The sequence below is a fragment of the Sus scrofa genome, chromosome 9, assembly GCF_054392235.1.
Source record: "Sus scrofa isolate SSC_HxYL_T2T_F1_AM1 chromosome 9, Sscrofa_HxYL_maternal_Yorkshire_Landrace_v2.0, whole genome shotgun sequence".
NCBI classification, from domain to species: Eukaryota; Metazoa; Chordata; class Mammalia; order Artiodactyla; family Suidae; genus Sus; species Sus scrofa.
This window is the reverse complement of record NC_139391.1, coordinates 46,514,089-46,536,681: the sequence shown is the minus strand read 5'-3', so window position 1 is coordinate 46,536,681 and position 22,593 is coordinate 46,514,089. Positions and strand designations below refer to the sequence as shown.

The 22,593-nt window shown below is 54.7% G+C and overlaps 2 protein-coding genes across 20 annotated transcripts; both read right to left on the bottom strand.

Annotated features, from left to right (window-relative positions):
- Positions 1-311: 311 nt before the first annotated feature.
- NHERF4 (NHERF family PDZ scaffold protein 4) lies at positions 312-5,120 on the bottom strand. Of its 7 annotated transcripts, none has more exons than XM_003129933.5 (11): positions 5,031-5,120; positions 4,634-4,661; positions 4,417-4,490; positions 3,868-4,079; positions 3,401-3,590; positions 3,175-3,311; positions 2,707-2,911; positions 2,315-2,511; positions 1,983-2,213; positions 1,419-1,619; positions 312-1,167 (listed from the first exon to the last, which is right to left on the bottom strand). In XM_003129933.5, the coding sequence occupies exons 1-11, from the start codon at positions 5,044-5,046 to the stop codon at positions 1,138-1,140; spliced, it is 1,521 nt and encodes a 506-aa protein (XP_003129981.1). In that variant the 5' UTR covers positions 5,047-5,120; the 3' UTR covers positions 312-1,137. The 7 variants fall into 7 exon arrangements, 6 of the variants coding, with proteins under 6 accessions (XP_003129981.1, XP_084832478.1, XP_084832479.1 ...); XM_084976352.1 differs by having other exon boundaries at positions 4,584-4,661; positions 5,031-5,073; XR_014815425.1 differs by lacking the exon at positions 2,315-2,511 and having other exon boundaries at positions 5,031-5,102.
- Positions 5,121-5,770: 650 nt separating this feature from the next.
- Positions 5,771-22,095, bottom strand: NLRX1 (NLR family member X1). Of its 13 annotated transcripts, none has more exons than XR_014814317.1 (10): positions 21,892-22,095; positions 19,331-19,461; positions 18,416-18,485; positions 17,888-17,976; positions 16,744-17,363; positions 15,261-16,082; positions 8,675-9,270; positions 8,185-8,271; positions 6,914-7,639; positions 5,771-6,632 (listed from the first exon to the last, which is right to left on the bottom strand). XR_014814317.1 is itself a non-coding variant. In XM_021102056.2 (10 exons), the coding sequence occupies exons 2-10, from the start codon at positions 19,398-19,400 to the stop codon at positions 6,311-6,313; spliced, it is 2,928 nt and encodes a 975-aa protein (XP_020957715.2). In that variant the 5' UTR covers positions 19,401-19,461; positions 21,892-22,095; the 3' UTR covers positions 5,771-6,310.
- Between the last annotated feature and the right edge of the window lie 498 nt (positions 22,096-22,593).

Here is a 22,593-nt window from a genome sequence, read left to right as displayed (position 1 = left end):
CTGCTTTCTGGTCAAATGTGTGTGTGTCGAGGGTGGGGAGGTTCCTCACACCAAGTAATTCTCTGTAGGCACGATTTAACTTTTGTGTTATACTTTAACTTAATTCGGCCGCCATATACCTGGAGATATCATCAGATCCCACAAGTTGAGGGCTCAGTCCCATAAGACTGTCCCTGACCTCAAATGCCAATCTCAAGTCCAGGTTGTCATCACCTGTTGCTTCTGACCAACAGGCTATCAATCAGAGGTTCCTGCAACCCCCTCCTTGGGTTCAGTCATTTGCCAGAGAGTGATTGAATTCAGGGAAACAGTTTACTTACTAGATTATGAGTTTAATATAAAGAACACAGCTCAGGAACAGCCAGATGCAAGAGATACACAGGGCCAGGTACGAGCATAGAAGATCCACGCCCACCCCAGGTGCGCCACCCTCCCAGCACCTCCACATGTTCAGCAACCCTGAACCTGTCCTTTAGGGTTGCTTATGGAGGCTTCATTACATAGGCATGATCCATTCATCCACTGATCATTGGTGATTAATTCAACCTCAAGCCACTCTCCCCTCCCAGGAGGCTGAGGGTGGGAGGAAGGGTGGTGCTGAAAGTTCCACTCCTCTAATCCCATGATTGGGTCCCCTGCCCCCATCCTTAGGTGCTTTCCAGAAGTCACCTCATTAATAAAAACTAGGTGTGGTTTTTATTATTCAAAAGAGCTTATTTTGAATAAGAGAAGACACCTTTATCCTTCTGATTACTTAAGAAATCCACGGTTCTATGAGCTCTGCACAAGAAAAGGGCATGAAGACCAAGCCTGTTTCTTGTTCTAAGTCACAAAATCACGCCACTCGTCTCAAGCAGAACTTCATCCTTGGGGCACAGCTCCCAAGGCTTCCACATGACTTCCTTTGGAATCAAAGGGGAGGCTCCCTCAGGGCCCACCTGAGACCTCTGACCACACCCTTTTCTGGGAGGGGGGCGCCCTGGGAAGGGAGGGAGACCCTGGGCAATCCCTGTGCTTAGAGGTATGCAGAGTCCTAGAGCTGCAGCTTCTGGCTTAAAGAGCATCTCAGCTCCCACCACCCAGGCTGGAGAGTGAAGACAGGGAAGCTTGGACAGACCTGCACCAGGCCCGGGGGCGCTAGAGCAAATCTGAGGCTAGAGCCCAGTCCTAAGCAGAGAAAGAAGGAGAAAGGTCATTCAGGGACCAGAAGAGTTCCTTTCCCCTGCCCCTACCAGCACTGGAATGCCCAGGACTGGGGCTTCTTCGCTGGGTCCTTCTGTCCCCACCTACCATGGCCTAGAGTCCCAACCTGTGTGCCTGATACTGCTTCACCCTGCAGCCCCCTGCTCTGCCCTCCTCTCTGGTTCCCCTGTGTCCTTCTCTGGCTGCTCACAATCCATCTGTTTCTTCTTCCTCACCTCTCCAGATCCTGGGGGAGTCCAGGCTTCCAAGTCATGCTGAGACCTGGCCGCCAGCTTCAGGCATATAGGTGGCTCCGCCTCGGCCAGCTGCTGAAGCCTTTCCAGGTCATTCTCTCCATCCACGGGATGCCCGTTCACCTCTAGAATCACATCTCCCATTTGCAGCCCTGCCCGGGCAGCTGAGCCTCCCGAGGTCACCTGATGGGGTAGAGGGGGAATACAGAACATGGAACAGCGCGGGAAAGCTTGCTGGGGGCTCTAAGGCTCTGGGAGGGAAGCAGAGGAAGGCTCATCAGGAAGCAAATGATTGAAAGGATCCAAGGTAGGAGTTCCTGCTGTGGCTCAGTGGGTTAAGGACTCTATGTTGTCTCTGTGAGGTTGTGGGTTCGATCCCTGGCCTTGCTCAGTGGGTTAAGGATCCAGTGGCATTGCTGTGGCTGTGGCATAGGGCCTTGGCTGCAGCTTCAATTTGACCCCCAGCCTGGGAACTTTCATATGCCCACAGGTGCACCCCCCCACCTCCAAAAAAAAGATCCAAGGAGTCCCTGGGGCATCAGTCACCTGGGAGATGAAGAGATGAGGCGGCCCACTGGCCACACAGCTGAGTCTGAAGCCATAGCCACCACCAGGCCCAGGATACAGGAAGCAGTGGCGGAATCCACGTGGGACAGGGGACACTGTTGTGTCTTCAACTGGTGGGGCCCCGGTCTCAACCAGAGAGGCTGAGCAGATGTCCTGGGGAGAGTCAGGCGTCTCTGTGCTCTCCAAGAAAAGGAGCGGGGACAAGCGAACCTGGAAAGAGTCAGATAGATAGGACAGAACTGTTGCTTCTCCTGGCACCGGAGCCCTGTTCCACTCTTCCCTCCATCCTAGCCCCGCCCCTCAGCTCGCACCATTCTGAAGAAGCGGTCAGCCTGGGGGTCGATGACAATGAGCGAGACGGAGGAGCCCTGCGCACGGATCTTGGACACTGTCTCCTCGTGGCCCAGCCCCTCCACGCTCTCCCCAGCCACAGCCACCAACCGGTCCCCAGCCTGCATCCCAGCCTTCTCTGCTGGCAGTCCTGGGTCCACCTCCCACAGGAACTGACCTGGGACACAGACATCCTCACTGCTCCTGCCCCACTGAGCCCAGAGCTGGCCCAGGCCACTGCGTGCACGGCCGGGGACTCACCCAGGGGATACCCAGGAGGAGGAGGCCCCAGGCTGGGGTTCAGCCAGAGACACCCCTTACCTGCCCACCACAAGGCCCACCTTCCCTCTCCACCCCCAGGGCTCCCACTCACCTAGGCGACCGTCCAGGCCCTTCTCCTCCCGGAGCACGAACCCGAAGCCCTGGGGCCCCTTCTCTAGATGCAAGCATCGGGGTCTGTTGGGCAGTGCCCAGCCCTCTGCCAGGGGTGCAGCCAGGGGCATTCCCAGCTGGCGACACTGTTCCTCCACCTCTGGCCCTGCCACCAGCAGGGTCACCTGCTTGCCACTCTGCCAAAGCTGTGAGGACCCAGCAGGGCATCAGCACCAACCTGGGTGGGAAGGGCAGAGGCAGGCACCTCCTCACAGCTCCTCTTCCCAGGCCCAGGAATGAGGCACTAGGGGGGTGGGGGGAGGGACTGGCACTGAATGAAGGGAGGGATGGTGACAGAGGCATAAGATCTGGTCAGGAGAGTAGGCGTGTGGGAGAGGAGTCTGTGTCCTAAGGCGGGGCCCAGGCCCAGCGCGGAATGTGAAGAAGAATGGGAAACAGACAGCTGTACCTTCTTGCTGAGCTGGTTGTGTGTCAACTTCTCCACACTGACCCCATTCACTTCTAGCAGTCGGGCCCCAGGGGGCACCCCTGCCCGCTCAGCTGCTCCTCCAGTGCTCAGCACCAACCAGAAAGGACCCCAACGTCCTGAAGCACAGACAGAAAGTTTCTGCCCGCTGCCTGCCCAGAGCAGGGCCAGGATCCCCCTCCTGACCTCTCCCAAGCTCTAAGCTCACCTTGCGTGACACTGAAGCCAAAGCCACCCTCGTCTTTCACTATGTGGCACAGTCGAGGCCGGACCCCCGGGCCGAGAGTAGGACAGAGATGGGCACCATTCCCCCGCTGAGCTCGGGCCACATCATGCACATGCTTCGCCAAAACTGTCAGCAACACCCGAGGCCCGCTGGCCCGGATGCGGCGTATCACCTGAATGGTGGGCAGGGCAGCGGGCAGGGCGGTGGGCAGGGCGGTGGGCAGGGCGGCGGGCTGGGGCTGGCCCCTCTTGCCAGCTCCCGCTTCCTGGAAGCTACACTTCACTGTGGGAACCAGCTCTCTGGAGGCCTTCACCCAACAGGTCTGACCTGGGCACCCCCACATCCTGGGGAGTGGGGGAGTCCGAGGCTTGGCTCCTGACCCCCCATATACCCAGGGAGGTGACCACCTGGCTTCCATCTGCCTGAGGGGGGTCCCAACCCAACCTCACCACCAAATGGTCTTCATGTTCCACAACGTGGTTGTTCACCCCCAGGATCCGGTCTCCTTCCCGAAGACCCTGGTGCTGGGCAGAGGTGCCTGGCTCCACCCTGCACACCACATGCCCTGTCCTGCCCCGCTCCTGCTGCAGGTGGAAACCAAAACTCTTGCCCTCCTCTTTGCTCAGCAGACAGAAGCGAGGCCGGTCCAGACTCCAGGGATCTGGAAGGGGAGGCGGGCAGTGTAAGAGGGGGAGGAGAGGGGACATAGCCCAAGTACAAGTCACTTTGTGCCTGGCAGAGCCTGCCCCTGTGATTGGACACTGGGTGGGCTTCTGCTCAGTGAGGTATCGGGCAGTGGGGCTGAACACCCCCCAGCAGAGTGGCGGGGACAGAGGGAAACTCCTGGTCCCCTTCCACCTCCTCACAATTACTCCTCACCAGGCCTGTTATCAGTGGGAGACCGAGTGACTCCCAAGGAGATGGGACACTGTTTGGAGCCCTGATGACTTTGGGAGGGAAAAAATGCTTGCCCTGGGGTTGGGGTGGGGGGAGGTTACCAGAAGGATCGAGGTCTTCAGCCAGGGAGAGGACAGGATTATCAATGCCCAGCTTTGGGTTAAACTCAAACTTCCTGCAGGGAGGCAAGGGTAGGAGAAAGCTGGCATCTGGACTTGGGTCCCGGGCTCGCCCTGCCAGGCCAGTGACAGCTGAAGAGCTTCCCCACCTCCAATTCCCTCCTCGCCTTGATCCAGCCCCTCATAGCAGGGCACTTACAGGGCCAAGGACACTGTCTCCTGAAGATCTGCAGGGCAAAGAAGGGATGAGAGGAGGAGAGGCACATTCTGCCCCCCGAGACCTCTCTTCCATGGTCAACTCAAAGGACTTAGGTGAACCCCAAATTCAGGACTTGCCCCCTCTGTTCTGCTCCAAAAGGGTCCTCCCTTCCCCTTCTTTCCCCTCCCCAGCCCGGTCCTTGGGGCAGAAATCTGAGCATATCCGTACAGGGCGTGGACCAGGAAGACACATTTACCCAATCACCTCTCCTCCCCTAACCTCTGGTCTCTTTTCCTCAGGGCCCCAAGCCCTCAACCAAGGGTGTCCTTGTCCCAAAGCCTTCCAATCTGCCCTCTGCCTGAAAGTCCCCTCCAGAGGGTTTCTCCCAGCCTCCTACCTGCAGCTGCCTCCATGGTTGGATCAGCGAGCCAGTGCTCAGTGCAGGGACAAGGTCCATCGAAACCAGCTGATCCTCCCACCTACCCCCCCCCATGTCCCGCCTCCTCCAAGACGCTGCCTTGGAAGCAGTCGGGTAATGGTTAACGGGAGGAGAGTCTTGTCCTCTGGGGAAGTGTGGAAGTCCCTCCTGCCCCTGTTCCTGAGCCCCACCTTTCTCAGGAGGCTCTGCTGCTCTCCCCATTCCCCGTCTGTGCAGAGAAGGGTAGATTACTGGTCACTGCAATTCCAAGCCTGGGGACAGGAATCTTATGGCCCAGCATGACCCCAATATCCTGTTTATACCCCCCCCAACCCCAACCTCACTGCCTCTGAACCTAGGGCCCAAGAAATATTTGCAACAGACAGTGGTCAGGGAGTTCCCTTCGTGGCTCAGCTGTTAACAAACCCGACGAGGATTCCTGAGGATGAAGGGTCCATCCCTGGCCTCACTCAGCGGGTTAGGGATCTGGCATTGCCATGAACTGTGGTGTAGGTCGCAGATGCAGCTCGGATCCCATGTCGCTGTGGCTGTGGTGTAGGCCGGCAGCTGTAGCTCCAATTTGACCCCTAGCTTGGGAACTTCCATATGCCTCGGGTGTGGCCCGAAAAAAGAAAAAAAAAAAAAAAGTGGTCAATAGTTTAAATGGAATGATCAAGAATAGTACCCTTTCTTGAAAGCACCAGGCAAAGAGGCCACAGTAGATGGAAGACACAGCTCTTTAATTGCAACAAATCAGCGCCCAAGCTCCTAGGGGCCCCTGAGCTTAAGTACCATTGCGATAAAGGGGGTACGAGGATGAGGTAACAGCACCAGTGAGAGAGGAAAGTGGCTGCTGGCATCCTGAGTGTCCACAGAAAGCATAAAAACAGGACTCCGAGGCCTTCACCACATCTGGATGGCAACACCGACGGCAAGGCTGATGTAAGAAGTGTGCCCCCTGGTGGCACAATCCGAGGCTCCTTGAGAGGTGGCAGGGGCAAGGTTGGTGGTGGTGCTACACAGCAATATGGCCATCCAATATGCCACATCCTCCAGTCCTCCTAACATGTCCCTGGAAACTCCAGACTTGAGAACATTGGTTGGACATGCCCCAGGAGGGTAAGTGGCACAGCTGCGCCCCTTCTTTTGCCTCCAGCCCTGAGGGGCTCTTTCTAGAAGCGATAGTACAAGCCAGGAGGCCACAGACCGAAGGGGCTTGGGGCCAAGGGACACACAACCAGGTGCCTGCTGCCACTGTCTCAGGTTCCTGGGCCTCCCAGCTGCTCCAGGAGGGCCTTGACCTCGCTCTCCACTCGAAGCAGCTGGGCCTTACGCCAAGGATTAAGGGTGGCTCCCCAGTTATCTTCCAGATCCCGCAGCAGCAGCTCAAGGTGGCGCCGGACCCGGCCCCGATCCCAGCTGTTGAGATTCCGCTGGACTTCACCCAGGATCACCGACCAGTATTCGGACACTGCTGTCCCCTCCGTCAGTGACACCACGACCCGGGCACCGCCTTCCGTGGTACTGCCCATGTCCCGCAGGGCCTGCCGGCCCTCTGAGCTCAGCTCGTTGAAGTAGAGGCTAGAGGGGAGAGAGAAGAGCAGATGCCACAAGCAGGGCTCTGAGAAGGAGGGGCAGAGGGAGGGTGGGCAGAGGGAGGGGTCTCACATCTCATCCCCTGCCTGTGGAATGTGATGGGGTGTCTGCCATAGCCAGAGATGCAGGGTGGCGGTCAGTGGGAGGCAGAATTCAGTGAGGCCAGGGCCACTAGGACCCTAAGAGAAATGTGGTGGAGAATCAGGACAGGATAAGAGCCTATCACCAAGGGTGGGGCGGGGCAATGGGACCGGGGCCAGACTCACTGCAGCAGCTCCAGGGAAGGGTGCTCCCGGGCAGCCTTGGCTAAGGCCAGGGCCGCTGTGTCACCAGCGCCATTGTAGGCCACGTTCAGCTCCTGTAGCTGCTGGTTACGATCCAGCTGGGCAGCCAGCAGCTCTAGGCCCTCGTCCCCGAGGCCCGTGTGCAGCAGAGACAGGTGTTTTAGGGAGGTGTTTCCCTCCAGCCCCTCCATCAGCAGGGCCACACCTGCCGCAGTCAGTGGGTTGTTGGACAACCTAGAGCCACAAGCACCCCAAGATTATGAAGATCCATAGCAGATGCCCTGTGCTGGGCATCAGGACTTGGGCCAAAAGGGTGTACGGCCCAGGGCAGACACCAGCCTGGATGCAGAGAAAGACAGGCCCAGGAAAAGATGGAGAAAACAGGGGTGAGGCTCACTGCAGAGGAGGGAGAGTGGGGTGGAAGCTGGCTTCTCCCTCCCCTCCTCCCACCTTCCCTTCTCCTTTGTGACTCCCCTCTCCTCCTTAGCATTTCCCTCCTTTCTCCTTTTTGCACCCCCTCCAGCCCCGGCTTCACCCTCCCTGTTTCCCATCTTTGTCACCCTCCCTCCTTCCTCATTCATTTCCCATTACTCCAGCTGGAAATCAGGAAGCCAGGCCTCTGGGTTGCTAGTAAATCAGTCAACATTTTGGGATCCTCTATTGTGTGCCCAGCATCAGGCTCAGGCTTGTGAAGTGTCGGAGAAAATCCTGGGAGGGGATCAGAGGCGCTGTTACTAGGCAACCGGCCTGGGTGTTATTCCATCACCAGCCCCAGGCTGATTATAGCCACTAGAGAGGCTTTCTTTAGCACCTATTGCTGGGGGCGACTTTCCCCCTAATCTGCTGATTGTACTGGACCTGGGGGTGGGGGTGGGAAGGACAAGGTCTACACTCCCACCTTTTTTTTTTTTTTTTTGTCTTTTTGCCTTTTCTAGGCCTGCTCTTGCGGCATATGGAGGTCCCCAGGCTAGGGGGTCTAATCAGCGCCGTAGCCACCGGTCTACACCAGAGCCACAGCTGTGTCTGCAACCTACACCACAGCTCACAGCAACGCCGGATCCTCAACCCACTGAGCAAGGTCAGGGATTGAACCTGCAACCTCATGGTTTCTAGTCAGATACGTTAACCACTGAGCCACGACGGGAACTCCACTCCCACCTTCTTTACTATCTGTGCAGGGCATGTGGTAAGGTGAGGAGCTCACCCTTGACCTAACTGGTCCACAGGATAGAGCCCCCACCCAGGGCACTCACCGCAGGGTGGTAACTTGGCACTGGTCATGCAGCAGCAGGTCTCGGAGGTCCTTGCAGGCCTCAGGGCCCAGGCTGTTGAGTTGCAAGCTGGAGCAGAAGGTGGCAGAGGGGAGGTAAAAAACCAAGGAAGGATTTGGGCATGGAGTTTGCCCATCCACCGTGCCTCCTCCCTCACCTCTTCTGCCTCTTTTTTTTTTTTTTTTTTTTTTTTTTTTGCCAAGCCTGCAGCATGTGAGTTCTGGGGCCAGGGACTGAACCCATGTCACAGCAGCAACCCCAGCCACAGTAGTGACAATGCTGGATCCTTAACCCACTGAACCAGCAGGGAACTCCACCATCCTGCCTCCTGCAGTCCACAGCTGTGTTCCCTTCGGTTGCTCTGTCACCTCCACCCACCCCAGACTTCTTCACCCCACCCTCGTGTCCTTCCTCACTCCCTTTGGTTTCCCAGCATCTTCTCTTCCACCTGTGCATGAGGAGAGGGCCTCACCCCAGCTTCCGGGCACGCAGGAAGACGGGCCTGAGTGTGCGCAGCCCCATGGGGTCCAGCTGGCAGGAGGCCAGATTCACCTCATCCAGAGCATGCCTCCCGCTGCCCAGGACAGCTGCCACCACTGTGCACTTGAGGGGCGTCATGCGCACGCCGGCCAGGTTGAGCTGGCGCAGGGAGCCCAGCACCTCAGCGGAGAAGCGCTGATTCTGGAACTCATAGTGGAAGAAGAGGTGGTCAAGGAGCTCCGAGGGGGGCAGCACCTGCCGGCCCAGCTTGCCTAGCTTCTTCTTGATGGCCTGGGCATTCTCCAGGGCATCGAGGGTCTTGATGGGGCAGCCGAGCTGAGCCAGCACGGCCCGGTTGTGAGCAGAGAGGAGCCCGCCCATGAACATGGGGAAAAGCTCAAAGACCTCATCATCTGGGGGCTCGTCCGGGTGGCGCCGAGGGCCCTCCACGCCCAGGATGCTGGCGCCTATCTGGTCCAGGACGTCGTCATTATAGTAGTCCTCCTCTCGGAACATCTCCAGCACCATGGCCTGGGCCACTGCCTCGCGGCTCTTACCTACCACGCGCCCAAACACCCGTGGAACCACCTGGAAGGGAAGCAGGGAGAGTGTGCTGCAGCCTCTTGCATGCTGCTCTTTCAGGATCTCCCTGAAACTGGAGTGTGACTCTCTGACCATACGACCCCCCTGCTGCGGCACCCTCCCTGGCTCCCTGCTGCCCGCGGGGAATGTAAAACATTTCGTCATTTGGCTCCAATTTGACCTTTCCAGAGTCATCTCTCAACACGTGTCTTATCTACTCCGGACATCAGGCAATTCTTTTTCCCAAACATTCTATACATGTCCAAGATCAGGGGGTGGTGGGAAGGAATGAGAATACATTATTCATTCAGCTTGATACCGGGCTCGGTGGTATAAAGACAGCACCACCTGCAACATCATCATCATCACAGCAGCAAGGACTGAGGTTGCCCCTACTATTTCAGACCCTGTGTGATTTGGCCTGATGAAGCAAGATTCATATCTTTTTGGTTTTTTGGTCATGCCCATAGCATATGGAAGTTCCCAGGCCAGGGATCCAACCCACGCCACAGCAGCAACCCGAGCTGCTGCAGCGGCAATGACGGATTCTTAACCCGCTGTGCCATAAGAGAACTCCTAAAATTCTTTTTTTTCTTTTTTTTTTTTTTTGTCTTTTTGCCATTTCTTGGGCCGCTCCCACGGCATATGGAGGTTCCCAGGCTAGGGGTCAAATCGGAACTGTAGCTGCCAGCCTACGCCAGAGCCACAGCAACACGGGATCCAAGCCGCATCTGCAACCTACACCACAGCTCACGGCAATGCTGGATCCTTAACCCACTGAGCGAGGCCAGGGATCGAACCCACAACCTCATGGTTCCTAGTCGGGTTCGTTAACCACTGAGCCACGACAGGAACTCCCAAGAAAACTTTTTTTTTTTTTTTTTGTCTTTTTGCTATTTCTTGGGCCGCTCCCGCGGCACATGGAGATTCCCAGGCTAGGGGTCTAATCGGAGGTGTAGCTGCCAGCCTACGCCAGAGCCACAGCATCGTGGGATCCGAGCCACATCTGTGACCTACACCACAGCTCACGGCAACGCCGGATCGTTAACCCACTGAGCAAGGGCAGGGATCGAACCCGCAACCCCATGGTTCCTAGTCGGATTCGTTAACCACTGAGCTATGACAGGAACTCCCCAAGAAAACTTTTAACATAAAATTTTTCTCTGTCCATTTGGGTCTCCTCCCTCCCCGCTAGTGTACATTGGCACCAGACCTCCCCAGTGGCAGAAATACCTGCTCAACTATAAAGATCAATTCTTCTCTCTCTGGCTCCAGTCATGTGAGTCCTTAGAAGATAACATTCCTTTCTCAATCCTGGAGGGAGGTCACAATGACCCACCTCTCACCTTGTATGTGCAGACATATTTGGTGAACTTTATGTACAATGCCAGTATACTGTTTTCCTTAAAGATAGTGACTGGTGCAGGACAGACTGGTCAGATGGCCTGGGGAGATACTGGGCCTCATTTCATGGACATTCTTTCTTTTTTTTTTGTCTTTTTGTCTTTTTTGTTGTTGTTGTTGTTGTTGTTGTTGCTATTTCTTGGGCCGCTCCCGCGGCATATGGAGGTTCCCAGGCTAGGGGTTGAATCGGAGCTGGAGCCACCGGCCTACGCCAGAGCCACAGCAACGCGGGATCCGGGCCGCTTCTGCAACCTACACCACAGCTCACGGCAACGCCAGATCGTTAACCCACTGAGCCGGGGCAGGGACCGAACCCGCAACCTCATGGTTCCTAGTCGGATTCGTTAACCACTGCGCCATGACGGGAACTCCTCATGGACATTCTTAGCTTCAGTACTTACTTACGACCCTCTTAATGCTGCTAGCTATGTTACTTGTATTTGCCTATTTTCTTTAATTAATTAATTAATTAATTTTTTGCCCTTATGGCCACACCCTCAGCATATGGAGGTTCTCAGGCCAGGGGTCGAATTGGAGCTGCAGCTGCCAACCTACACCACAGCCACAGCGACATGGAATCTGAGCTGTGTCTGCGACCTACACCACAGCTCATGGCAACCCCAGATCCTTAACCCACTGAGTGAGGCCAGGGATCGAACCCATGTCCTCATGGATGCTAGTCAGATGCATTACCACGGAGTCATGACAGGAACTCCTTTATTTGTCTATTTTATAAAATTGTTGTTTTTTGCTTATTATGTGTGTGACTGAGCCTCAGATAAAATTAATGATGATTAGGTGACTTGAAACAATTGATCAAATATATGGTTCTGGGAGTTCCCACTTTGAGGCAGCGGGTTAAGGATCTGGTGTTGTTTCTGAAGTGGTGCAGGTTCAATTCCCTGCCCTGCACAGTGGGTTAAGGATCTGGCATTGCCACAGCTGTGGCTCGGATTAGATGCCTGGCCTGAGAGCTTCCGTATGCTATGGGTGCAGTCAAAAAAAATTTTTTTTAATAAAAATAAAAATTTTAAATAAATGTAGTTCTGTAAGATGAATGACTGTAATAGCGTAACTCTAGATATGGGAAGAAACATTGAGAGGAAACCATTTCCTGAACCATAACAGACTAGTAAGTCAGGCGGTCCAGACGTTTTTGGCTTCTCTTAACAGGGCCTCGTCCAGTAACAGCACATTGAGTGGCCTATCAACAAAATCCTCACCTGACCTTGAAGGAGCATTCCTAGCACCCTGGAACACACTGGTCACAAAATTCCTCCCAAATCTTGGTCAAAATTAAGACCGAAAGGAAAGAGATTATAAAATAAAGAATGTTGCCCACCACCTGGTTGTACAAGAATCAAGTCATCAGCCATTGCAGCCACTGATCTACACTAACTTTGAAAGGAATTCAGGTGAAGATCAGGATAAGGCACTCTGGTCTCTGGGAAAACTGATAGAACTGATCCTTAGATATTTTCAGGAGAAATTTTTATGAACCTGGATTCTTGCCTTTTTCCATACTTAGAAAAGCACTAAAACAATTAACTAGGATCCTTGTGACCAGGTGCAACCTTCCACGGAGACGTGTGTTTAATTACAAGTATCCCCGTCACTGTTTTTGTGTTTTAATAATGCCAAGGTTTTTCTTCCTTCAAAGCTGTACTCTCTTCCTGGAGTGTTCCCTCCCCACCCCAACCCCATTCTTCTCCTGGCTAATCCTGCAGTGATCAGATTAAATGCCCTTCTTGCAAAGAGGTTTTCCTTATCCCACCGAACTGCCTGGCTCTTACACACCTTCCAGCACCTGGAGCTTTGCTTTCCAGGCACTTCCCAGAATTTTTAATTACATGGTTATTTGACATGTTTGTGTTGAGACTGTATGATCAAAAAAGGCAGAAACCTGGGGTTCTGTTAATTGTTTTTTCCTCAGAATCGAACACATTGCCTCGAACACAGCAGGCACAGAAATACCTGCTGAAGAAATGAATGTTTGGGAGGTTTGCGACATCAGCTCCCATCTTTGCAATGGTTCTGAAAGGAAAACCGGGCTCTTTTCCTCTGGCAAGAGCCAGAGGTTGTTTTGTGGCACCTCTTCTAATGTATGGTTTGGCTTTTGTTTTGTTTTTTGTTTGTTTGTTTGTTTTTAGACAAGAAATGGATTTATTAAGATAGGACGCTTGTGGAGTTCCCGTCGTGGCGCAGTGGTTAACGAATCCGACTAGGAACCATGAGGTTGCGGGTTCGGTCCCTGCCCTTGCTCAGTGGGTTAACGATCCGGCATTGCCGTGAGCTGTGGTGTAGGCTGCAGATGCGGCTCGGATCCCGCGTTGCTGTGGCTCTGGTGTAGGCTAGTGGCTACACCTCCGATTCGACCCCTAGCCTGGGAACCTCCACATGCCGCGGGAGCGGCCCAAGACATAGCAACAACAACAAAAGACAAAAAAAAAAAAAAAAAAGATAGGATGCTTGTGAGGATGCAAGCGGGCAGGTAAGGAGGCTCTGCCTGGTTTGTTTTTTTCCGCTTTTTACAGGTGAGGTTTCTGCCATGGAGGTTACGATGCCCCTCCCCCAACACGCCTCTGGAGACAAGAAAACACCCTGGGAAGCTGAATCAATAGGCTTCTGAAGGGGAGTTCCCGTCATGGTGCAGTGGAAACAAATCCGACCAGGAACCATGTGGTTGTGGGTTCGATCCCTGGTCTTGCTCAGTGGGTTAAGGATCTGGCGTTGCTGTCAAGCTGTGCTGTAGGTCGCAGATGCGGGTCGGATCTGGCATTGCTCTGGCTCTGGTGTTGCTGTGGCTGTGGCATAGGCTGGCAGCTGTAGTTCCGATTAGACCCCTAGCCTTGGAACCTCCATATGCCGCGGGTGCGGCCCTGAAATAAAGGCAAAGAAAGGCTCCTGAAGAAACCGATGAGTCCAGTCCTCTGCTAGGCAAGCCTCCCTCAGATAGGGCTGGGGGAGCGGTGTTCTGAATGCCCTTAGGAGACTGCAGCTTCTTACAGCCATCCGGATACGGCAAGGCAAGAGCGTCCTCAAAACGGCAGGGTGGCCTCAGCAGTCGCCATTACCTCCCTGCCTCCAGCAGTGGCCGGAGAAGTGACTGGGCTGTCCGAGCCTATTTTCTGTTTAACAGTTAAATAGCACTAACTATGTGCCAGGTCCTGGAGACGAAGACATTTACTCCTCGTGGTAGAGCAAAGATGTAGACTCCACTATTATTCCCATTTAGCAGATAAGGACCTTGAGAGGTTAAGTAACTGGCACAAGGTCACACAGCCAGTTAAGTGGCAGAGCCTAAATTTGAACCCAGGCAGCTGCGTTACAGAATCCCTGTTCTTAACCCTGAGGCTTTGCTGCCCACAAAAAGGAAAACTTGTTCAAATTTTGTCAGCTCACCAGGGCTCTGCTTCCTGAAGACCAATTATTGAAACATTCCTAGAGAGGACCTGGGTTACCCAGCAAGGGACCATAATTTCACAGAAATATCCAGAGCACGTTGGTAAAGTCTGACAGAAAGAGCACAGGCTGCAGGATCACAAAACCTGGACTCAGGTCCCAGATTCTTTTGTTTGTTTGTTTGTTTTTTGACTTTTTAGGGTTGCTCCCGCGGCATATGGAGGTTCCCAGGCTAGGGGTCGAATCGGAGCTGCAGCCGCTGGCCTACACCACAGCCACAGCAACGCCAGATCCGAGGCACATCTATGACCTACACCACAGCTCATGGCAATGCCGGATCCTTAACCCCCTGAGCAAGGCCAGGGATCGAACATGGGTCCTCATGGATACTAGTCAGATTTGTTTCCGCTGAGCCACGACAGAAACTCCCAGATCCCAGTTTCTATTTACTATCTGAGTGACTTTGGTCAAGTTACTTAGCCTCTGTGAGCCCCAGTTTCCTCATCTATAAAAGAGATCATAATAGTATTTCATTTACAAGGCACCTGGCAAACATCAGTCAAGGGAAGATTCTTCTTCCCATCAAAAATCTAGCACATCCGCTCCGCTCACAGCACAGTCCTCAGGCCTGTAATTTGGTTTCTGGAGCAGACCTACACCCCGGACGGACTGTCCTAAGCCAATTACCAATGCCATTTATCCTCCTGGTATAAGTGAATAAAATGGCATCTGCTTTATAAACCTGTCTCTGGTGATTCAATTAGCATGAGACATCACTCCCAGAGTCTAATCACCTCTGGGAGAACAGATGCAATTGGGTTTCTGGGCCTGAAACGCATAGGACAGACCCTGGACTGCAGTGACCCCTGCTGCCCAGCAACAAAGACTAGGAGGAGAGATGCAAAAAACAAACGAACAAACAAAAAACCCATCATTAGAGTTTAGTGGTGGGATTGTTATGAAAGTTCCTGCACCCTCAGATTCCCCTCCCAGCCTTCCCCAGCCTGTGTCTTCTCTCCCCCTCTTCCCTGTGCCCCCAATCCCACTGAAAGCCAGATTGCCCAAATCTGAAAGCAGATCCAAGAAGAGGACTCTCAGCTACGCAGGAAGAAGCAGTTTTCTTCTGGGAGAGGAGCAAAGGGCAAATGGGGAGGCTGGGGGCTGGCAGCCTGGGGCCCTGGGGCTGTTACCTTGAGCAGGTTGAAGAGCAGGGGCAGGGCTCGCAGGGGCAGCAGCTTGGCCATGATGCCCAGGACCAGGCTGACGTCCTCCCCGACTCGGCCCACGAACTCGGCCACCTCCTTGCCTACCCGCTGCAGAGTTGTCTTCCGCAAGCCCAGCACAATGTAGAGGGCAGCCAGGTATTCCTGCATGGCGGGCACAGTGAACACGAAGGTACCCGGGTGCCCTGGCTCCACACATGGGGCTAGAAAAAACCTCAGGGCATCCCGGCGGAAGACATGCAGCAGCTGAAACTCCTCCTCTGTCTTGATGCCAGCTTCCAGGCAGCCACGGACATCCTCTTCAGAAAAGTAGGTCTTGCGGGAGGACACCCCCTCATAGGCCAACTTGCCCATGGTTCGGGCTGCATAGGCCATCAGGGACAACTTGGAGGGGTCAGTGCTGTCCAGCATCTCCCCACTGAAGTTTAGACGCAGGAAGCTGGTGTAGATGCTTGTGAGGGTCTGGCCGGCAGGCGTGGGGGCATGCAGGAAGTGCAAGGTGGCACAGACAAGCCAGCAGTAGGAGGGCAGGAAGCAGGCGGCAGCGATCTGGTGGTGCCCCTCCAGGTTCCGGGAGAGCATCTCCACCAGGTTGTCATGCTGAGCCAGCGTGGCCGAGACACCCGCTCCCCCAGCTCCGTGCTCGCAGTCTGGCTGGTTGAGGCGGAGCTGGAAGTAGAGCTTCTGTAGGTTGGTATCAGAGAAGCCACAGATCTCGCCATAGCGGCCCACATACTTGCTGGGGATGCGGCCAATGGCAGAGGGCCGGGTGGTCACCAGAATACTGGCCTGGGAAGAGCAGAGTTGAAGGTTAAGAGAGACCCTGGGAGTTCCCGTTGGGGCTCAGCAGCAACAAACCCGACTAGTATCCATGAGGATGTGGGTTCGATCCCAGCAGATTAAGGCTCTGGCGTTGCTGTGAGCTGTGGTGTAGGTCACAGGTGTGGCTCAGATCCTGAGTTGCTGTGGCTGTAGTCCAGGCTGGCAGCTACAGCTCCAATTCGACTCCTCGCCTGGGAATTTCCATATGCCTCAGGTGCAGCCCTAAAAAAGACCAAAAGAAAAAAAAAAAAAAAAAAAAAGGAGAGAGACCCTGGTGTTCTAATTGCCTCCCTTGCCAGGAGGCCCTGAAGACTGAGTGTTCAAGGATGAAGATGATGATGACATAGTAATTCCAGCTCACACTTATTGAGCACCTACTATGGTCCAGGGCACCGCACTAAGCACTTCATGTGCAGTGTCTCATTTGATCCCTACAACTTAAGGAGAGAAGAAAACAGAAGCTTGAGGAAGTTCCTGACTTGCTCGGTGCTACACCTGGGAAGTGGAGGGGCAGGATTTGAACTAACCCAGAGCCTACACTCCTTACCCATTAAAGATACAGCTCCAGGTCACAAAAATCCTTAGGGAACAAGGTGGGGACAATGGAGGCACAGCAAGGGGCACTCACCTCCGGCAACATGTATTTGCGCAGCAGATTGACAATGATGGCAGCTGGTGCCTTTGGCTCCTCAAGGTCACTGCAAAGCCCTGTGTCCGCCAACTGGAAATTGAGGTTGAGACGCTCTAGGCCATGGAGCACAAAGAGGAGGCGGGAGCCTGCAGCGGCCATCAGAGGCAGAATCTCCTTCAGGGGCGTGTAGCGCTGGGCCACCAGTTGGCACAAGGAGGCTGGTGCAGGGCCTAGAGATGACAGGTCCTCGCAGGAGAAGGGGATGAGCAGCTCAAAGGCTGGCAGCCGCCCATAACACCAATCCAGAACCATCTTGCGCACCAGCGTGCTCTTGCCAGTGCCCACTGTTCCGTAGAGCACCACGGTCTGCACCCGGCGCCCGCAGGCATCTGGGTCAAAGAGCTGAGACAGGGCCAGTGGGGGGAGCCCGGCAGAGGGTGGATGATGCTCCAGGGCCAACTCAGCCGTAGGGCGGAGCAGCTCATCGGGGGTGCTCTCTCGGATCACAGGGTCCACGTGGACTGTGTCTAGTGCAAAGGTCGGGCCGAACTGGCGCTCTTCCCTGGGCAGCCGGCTGAACCACTCAGCCAGGTTCCGGCGGTGCTGCTGGATGGCTTCTGGATGGGAAGGCAAGGGGGATGCATCAGGGAGAGGCCCGGAAATGCAGGCGCTCAGGGAGCTGGTAGGGTGAGGTGGCGGAGTCAAGGCCCAGCACCAGGAAGGGCTGGGGCCCAGAATGGTGCTGGGCACGCAGGACTCCCTCAGACTGTCCGGAGGTTTGGACCCCTGCGGCAGAAAATGAGGAGCCATGAGAAGAGTGGTGGTGAGCCTGGGCTGACTGGCTGCGTGATTACCTGGGTACCATCTTCTGACAGTTAGAGGCAGTGGAGGTGGGGTGATAGATCCCTCCCAGGGCTCTGCACATCAGAAGCGAGCCTTGTGTTGCGGGAAGGGATATGCGGACAGACGGATGATGGGGCGAGGGAGGGTGGGTCCACTGACAGATGATCATGATGACGGTGGATCCTCTATCCTCCTCCTTCCTGCCTGCTTCTCTCTCCAAGCCCTTCTCCCCCGCCCCATCCCCACAGTGAGATCCCTGCAGCCCTTCTCAGGCTGATTGAGAAGCCGGTCCCTTTACCAGTTGCAGCAGCGCCCTGGAACAACAGCCTGTGCCTCCCTGGTGGGGGATCACTGTCCGCTGAGCTTCCGTGGTGGCGTATAAAGGCCCTGTGAGCAAGGGGAAGAGGTGAGCTGGAGCTTGGCTATTGGGCTCGGGCTCCACACAGGCTCAGAGCCCAACTCAAGAATGCCTGGAATGATGGACTTCTGGCCTCCTGAGATCCAGGCCTGACCCTGGACACTCAGGCCCAGAGCCTCTCTGATTCTCACACCCTTCCGAGAGACGGAGGTCTCACCCCAGCCCTCTAGCGCCCCCCCCCCCCCCCCACTGCTGGCTGCCTGCCTGAAACTCAGGCTGGCCACTGTGACTTGTACAGCGGATGATGTAACCCAACTTCCTCTCAGGCCTGGTAACTGACACTGTACCCTCTCCATCCCCAGAAGGCCAACCTCTCCCCAGGCGGTCAAGTTCTCCTCAAGTCCTAACCCCTCCCAGGCTACCCTGCTGTGCCCAGATGTGCTCCAAGGTATGACACCGTGGCCTCACCTAGGGGGCCCAAGGGGTCGCTGCCCTCTAAGGGGCCAACTCCAGTGGATCAGGAAAGGGATACGTTCATCTATGGAGAGAAAAAAGAAGGAAGAAATAGCATCCAGAACTCACCCATATTAGCTCAACAACACATAGACCCCACATCTACATCAAATCCCTCATTAGGAGTTCCCATTGTGGCTCAGAAGAAACGAGCCCGACTAACATCCATGAGGTTCCTGGTTCAATCCTTGGCTTCGCTCGGTGGGTTAAGGATCCAGCGTTGCCGTGAGCTGTGGTGTAGGTCGCAGACACGGCTTGGATCCCACATTGCTGTGGCTGTGGTGTAGGCCAGCAGCTACAGCTCCAATTTGACCACTAGCTTGGAAACTTCCATATGCTGCGGGTGTGGCCCTAAAAAGCAAAAAAAAAAAAAAAAAAAAAAAAAAAATCCCTCATTATTTGCTCTCATAGCATCATGTATTGCCCCTTTGTAGTAGTTATTATGCAATTTTTATATTTCATTACGCAATTATTTTATTAACATTCATTCATACATACCCCTTATTCCTCCATGAGAGCAGGCATCGCATCTGTCTGGGTTCACAATTATTTACTTAGAACTTAGCATGGGGTCTGGCACATAGCAGGCACTCAGTAAATATTTGTCGAATGTAAAATGAAATCAGGCAAGTGTTCCTGGACTTATACAGTTACAGGGACCCTCAAAGACCATCGAGTCTGACTCCCATACTTTAGGATGGGCAAAAGGAAGCTCAGGGAGGTGCTGTGACTTTCCCAAGGCCCACAGCTAGTGACTCACAGAGCTGGGACTAGCACCCCTGGTGTCTGGATGCCTGCTCTCTTGGAGGTGCCATCTGGGCTCTGAAGAGGAAGAAGAGGTAGAAACCGAAAACTCTGCTTCCTGCTCACCTGCTGGCTGGAGTACTCTTCCCAGACCAGGACCCCAAGAGGCCCTGGGCAAATGGCAGCCCCACCTCATGGCAGGAGAAAAGGTCAGAGCCTGGAGTCTGAGCAAACCACCTTCTATCCTGTTCGAACCCCTGCAGGAAGAATGGTGTGAGTGGACCCCACGCACCCCCACCTTCCCACCCCACCTCCCCTTTCAGGTCAAGGGACGGTCTTCCTCCTCAGGAGGACATCAGCCTTTCCTTAAATGTCAGCATCACCAAAGCCCTGGCCTGACCTTCAGACCTCCCTCCCCTACACCCCCCACCTGGGTGATCCCGTTCTACCTCCTACCACCCACTGTCTCTCCCTGTGGCTTGAAGATGGCCTTTCTCCTGAGTTCTAGCCTAGTGAACTGTTTCATTTAGATGACTTTTTTTTTTTTTTTTTTTTTTGCTTGGCTGCCATCAAGCTCAGATGAGCCCTGTGTTCATTTTCAGTGGCTTTTTCTGAGCCAATATTTTCCAGGAACCATCATCCACTCTTCCCTGCAATTTTTCCCCTAGCTATCAGGTCCTTTTAGCTGAGTTTTAATGGTTTATCATTTTATCTTCTCTGTGACTTTTATGTAACCTGCCTTTGAGTCTGGCATAAATAATAGATAAATGAATGAATGACTTCCTATTTGATATCTCCATATGGACATCCTACCCATGCTTCAAGCTGCATGGCTGCAGAACTGAACTCAGCATCCCTCCTCCCCTTTCAGTAACTTTACTGCAAATCTTCTCAATCATATGACTTATACTTGAAATTTGACCTCTCTGTCTTCAAATCCTTCCCCCGCTCCTTCAGACAGTGGCAACAGTCCTGCCAGTTCCTCCTCCCAGTGCTTGACCAGCCTGTTCCTACTGTATCACCCCTACTGCCCCTGTGCTAACTCAGATGCTCCAGGGACTTCTGGGGACCCCCCTTCAACTTACTGGCCTCTGCCTTCAGTCTCATTCCACTCTGATCCCTCATCCCAGGCACCAATCACCTCCCTAAAATCCTACCTTATGTATAGAGTCCAAATACCTGGCCCACACTGGCTATTTTATGTTTGCCTCTGACCTGTCCCTCATCCACCAGGCTTACTGAATTCTTGCTGGCACTTCCCTAACTTTGTTCCTACTCTTTCATCAGCTTGGAATCACCTTTCTTCCCTGTCAGAATCTTAATCTTTTTTTTTCTTTCCTTTTTTTTTTTTTTTTTTTTTTTTTTTAGACAAGCCCACAGCATATGGAAGTTCCAGGGCCAGGGATCAAACCGAGAGACAGCAGTCATCTGAGCCACAGCAGTGACAACGCCAGATCCTTAACTCACTGAGCTACCAGGGAACTCCCTACCTAGTCTTTTAAGAATCTACTCAAGTGTCTTCTTCCCAGGAAAGAGGAAGGCTTTCCTGGCTCTGAGCTCTCTTAAATGGAGCATACAGCTATTTGGCACCTGGTCTGCACTGAGATGTGGCTCCTTAAGGGCAGGGCACACTTAGGGAGAATTGGTTGCTCTGGGCCCATTTGCCAGCAGAAACAACCAGTGGAAGCCCAGGACAGGGGTCAAACCAGGAGTCCCAGGGGCTGGAGAAGAGTTAAAAGAGGGTCCTGGAAGGTTGAAAGGGCTTGAGGAAACTAGTGGGATAAAATGAGATGCCAGGCCTCAGACTCAAGATGGGGCTGGCGGTGGGGAGGGCAGTTCTCTGAAGGTCCTTCCTGGGCAGTGAGAAAAGGAAGGTGCACAGCAGGAAAAGCACGGGGTCTGTGCTCCGACGATCCAGAGTTCCTCCCCTTAAACTGGGTGCCAGTTTTGCTAGTTCGAGTTGGTTTTCGACCCCAAGGGGAGAGCCTGCCAGAACGCCCACCACTCAGCGCACCGGCTCGGTCCTACGCATCCTGCCGCCGCTCCTAGCGGCTCTGGCTCAGCACCGCCCTGCCCCGCCCCGCCCCGCTGCTTAGACCTTTACCCGCCGCTGCCCAGGCCCGCGAGCCGGTCGCCGCCGGAGTCTCCCGCTTGCTCCCAGAGGCCCCGGCGCCGCGCGGCGCTTCCTGCCCGCCTCGCCCGCCTGCGCGGAACCCTGCCCGCCCTGGCATCCAGCCCCGCAGCGGGCACGCGCGAGGACGAACCCAGGAGCTCCGGGCCGCCGGGTCCTGGGAGGACGGGGACAGCGAGAGGAGCTGGTGTCCCAGAGAGCAGGTCTGGGCAGGGACTTCTTCCCCTTCCGTCCCTCCCTCGCCCCCGCCCACCGCGGTGCTGCTTTCCATCTGGGCGGGGCCTGTCCCTGGGACTGCCCTCTGCCAAACTTCAGTCCCAACCCATTACACCCTTACCCCCTCCCAGAAAGGGCTTGTTGTGCCCATTTTACAGATGAAGGAACTGCAGCTCAGAAGGCCCAAACTTGCACAGGTTGACCCCGCTGGGAAGGGAAGAGCCAAAACAGGACTCTGGCTCCTGCGTCTTCCTACCTGGCCCCTAGCCCTTCCTGAGGCGCCCACCCGCTGGCCCCCAAGGCGTCCTTCCCTCTCTGCCTTTTCCCTGCCTCAGCCTACCATCTGGCAGAGGTCCGAGCCAAGGTCTTCTTGGGTCCTTCATCTGTAGCTGGCTCTCTTCAGACCCCAGACCTCTGTGTACAGCTTCTGGCCACTTGGATCAAGGAAGGCAGAAGAGTGGGGCTGAGGGACGGTCTCCCACCCCAACCTGCTCTTCTTGTCTGGCACCCAATCATGGCTTAGCCCTGGGGCTTCCTGGTCCTCAGAGCCCCCACCCTCACCCCTGTGCTTTCATACCGGGCACACCCAGGGCCCACGTAAGCCAACGGAGGAGTCACCCACCACCCACAGGCAGGACACGCCTCCACATGCAAACACAGGTGTGTGCTGAGCCAAGGTGTGCAGGAGGGAAGCGGTGGAAAGGCGTCTCTGGCAGGCCCAGGAAGAGGGCTTTGTGGTCTCTGCCCTCTATCCAGACTGCAGACAGTGCAGATATTTCACTTACACATGTGGCCAGCTGTTCTTTCACTGAGCATGTGGCATTGGGCTAGTACTGAGCAACCAGAACAAGGCGAACAGGGACCAGACCAGAGCAGCTGCCCTCCAGGGAGCCCAAATGATGGTACTTCCGAGGCAGACAGAAGCCTTAAGAAAGACTGGAAGAGGAAGGTACTAACTGCCTCTGGCACAGGAGGGGACATTTGAACTGGATCTTAAAAAATAAGCTGGTACTCAGCCATAAAAATGAATGACATGCCATTT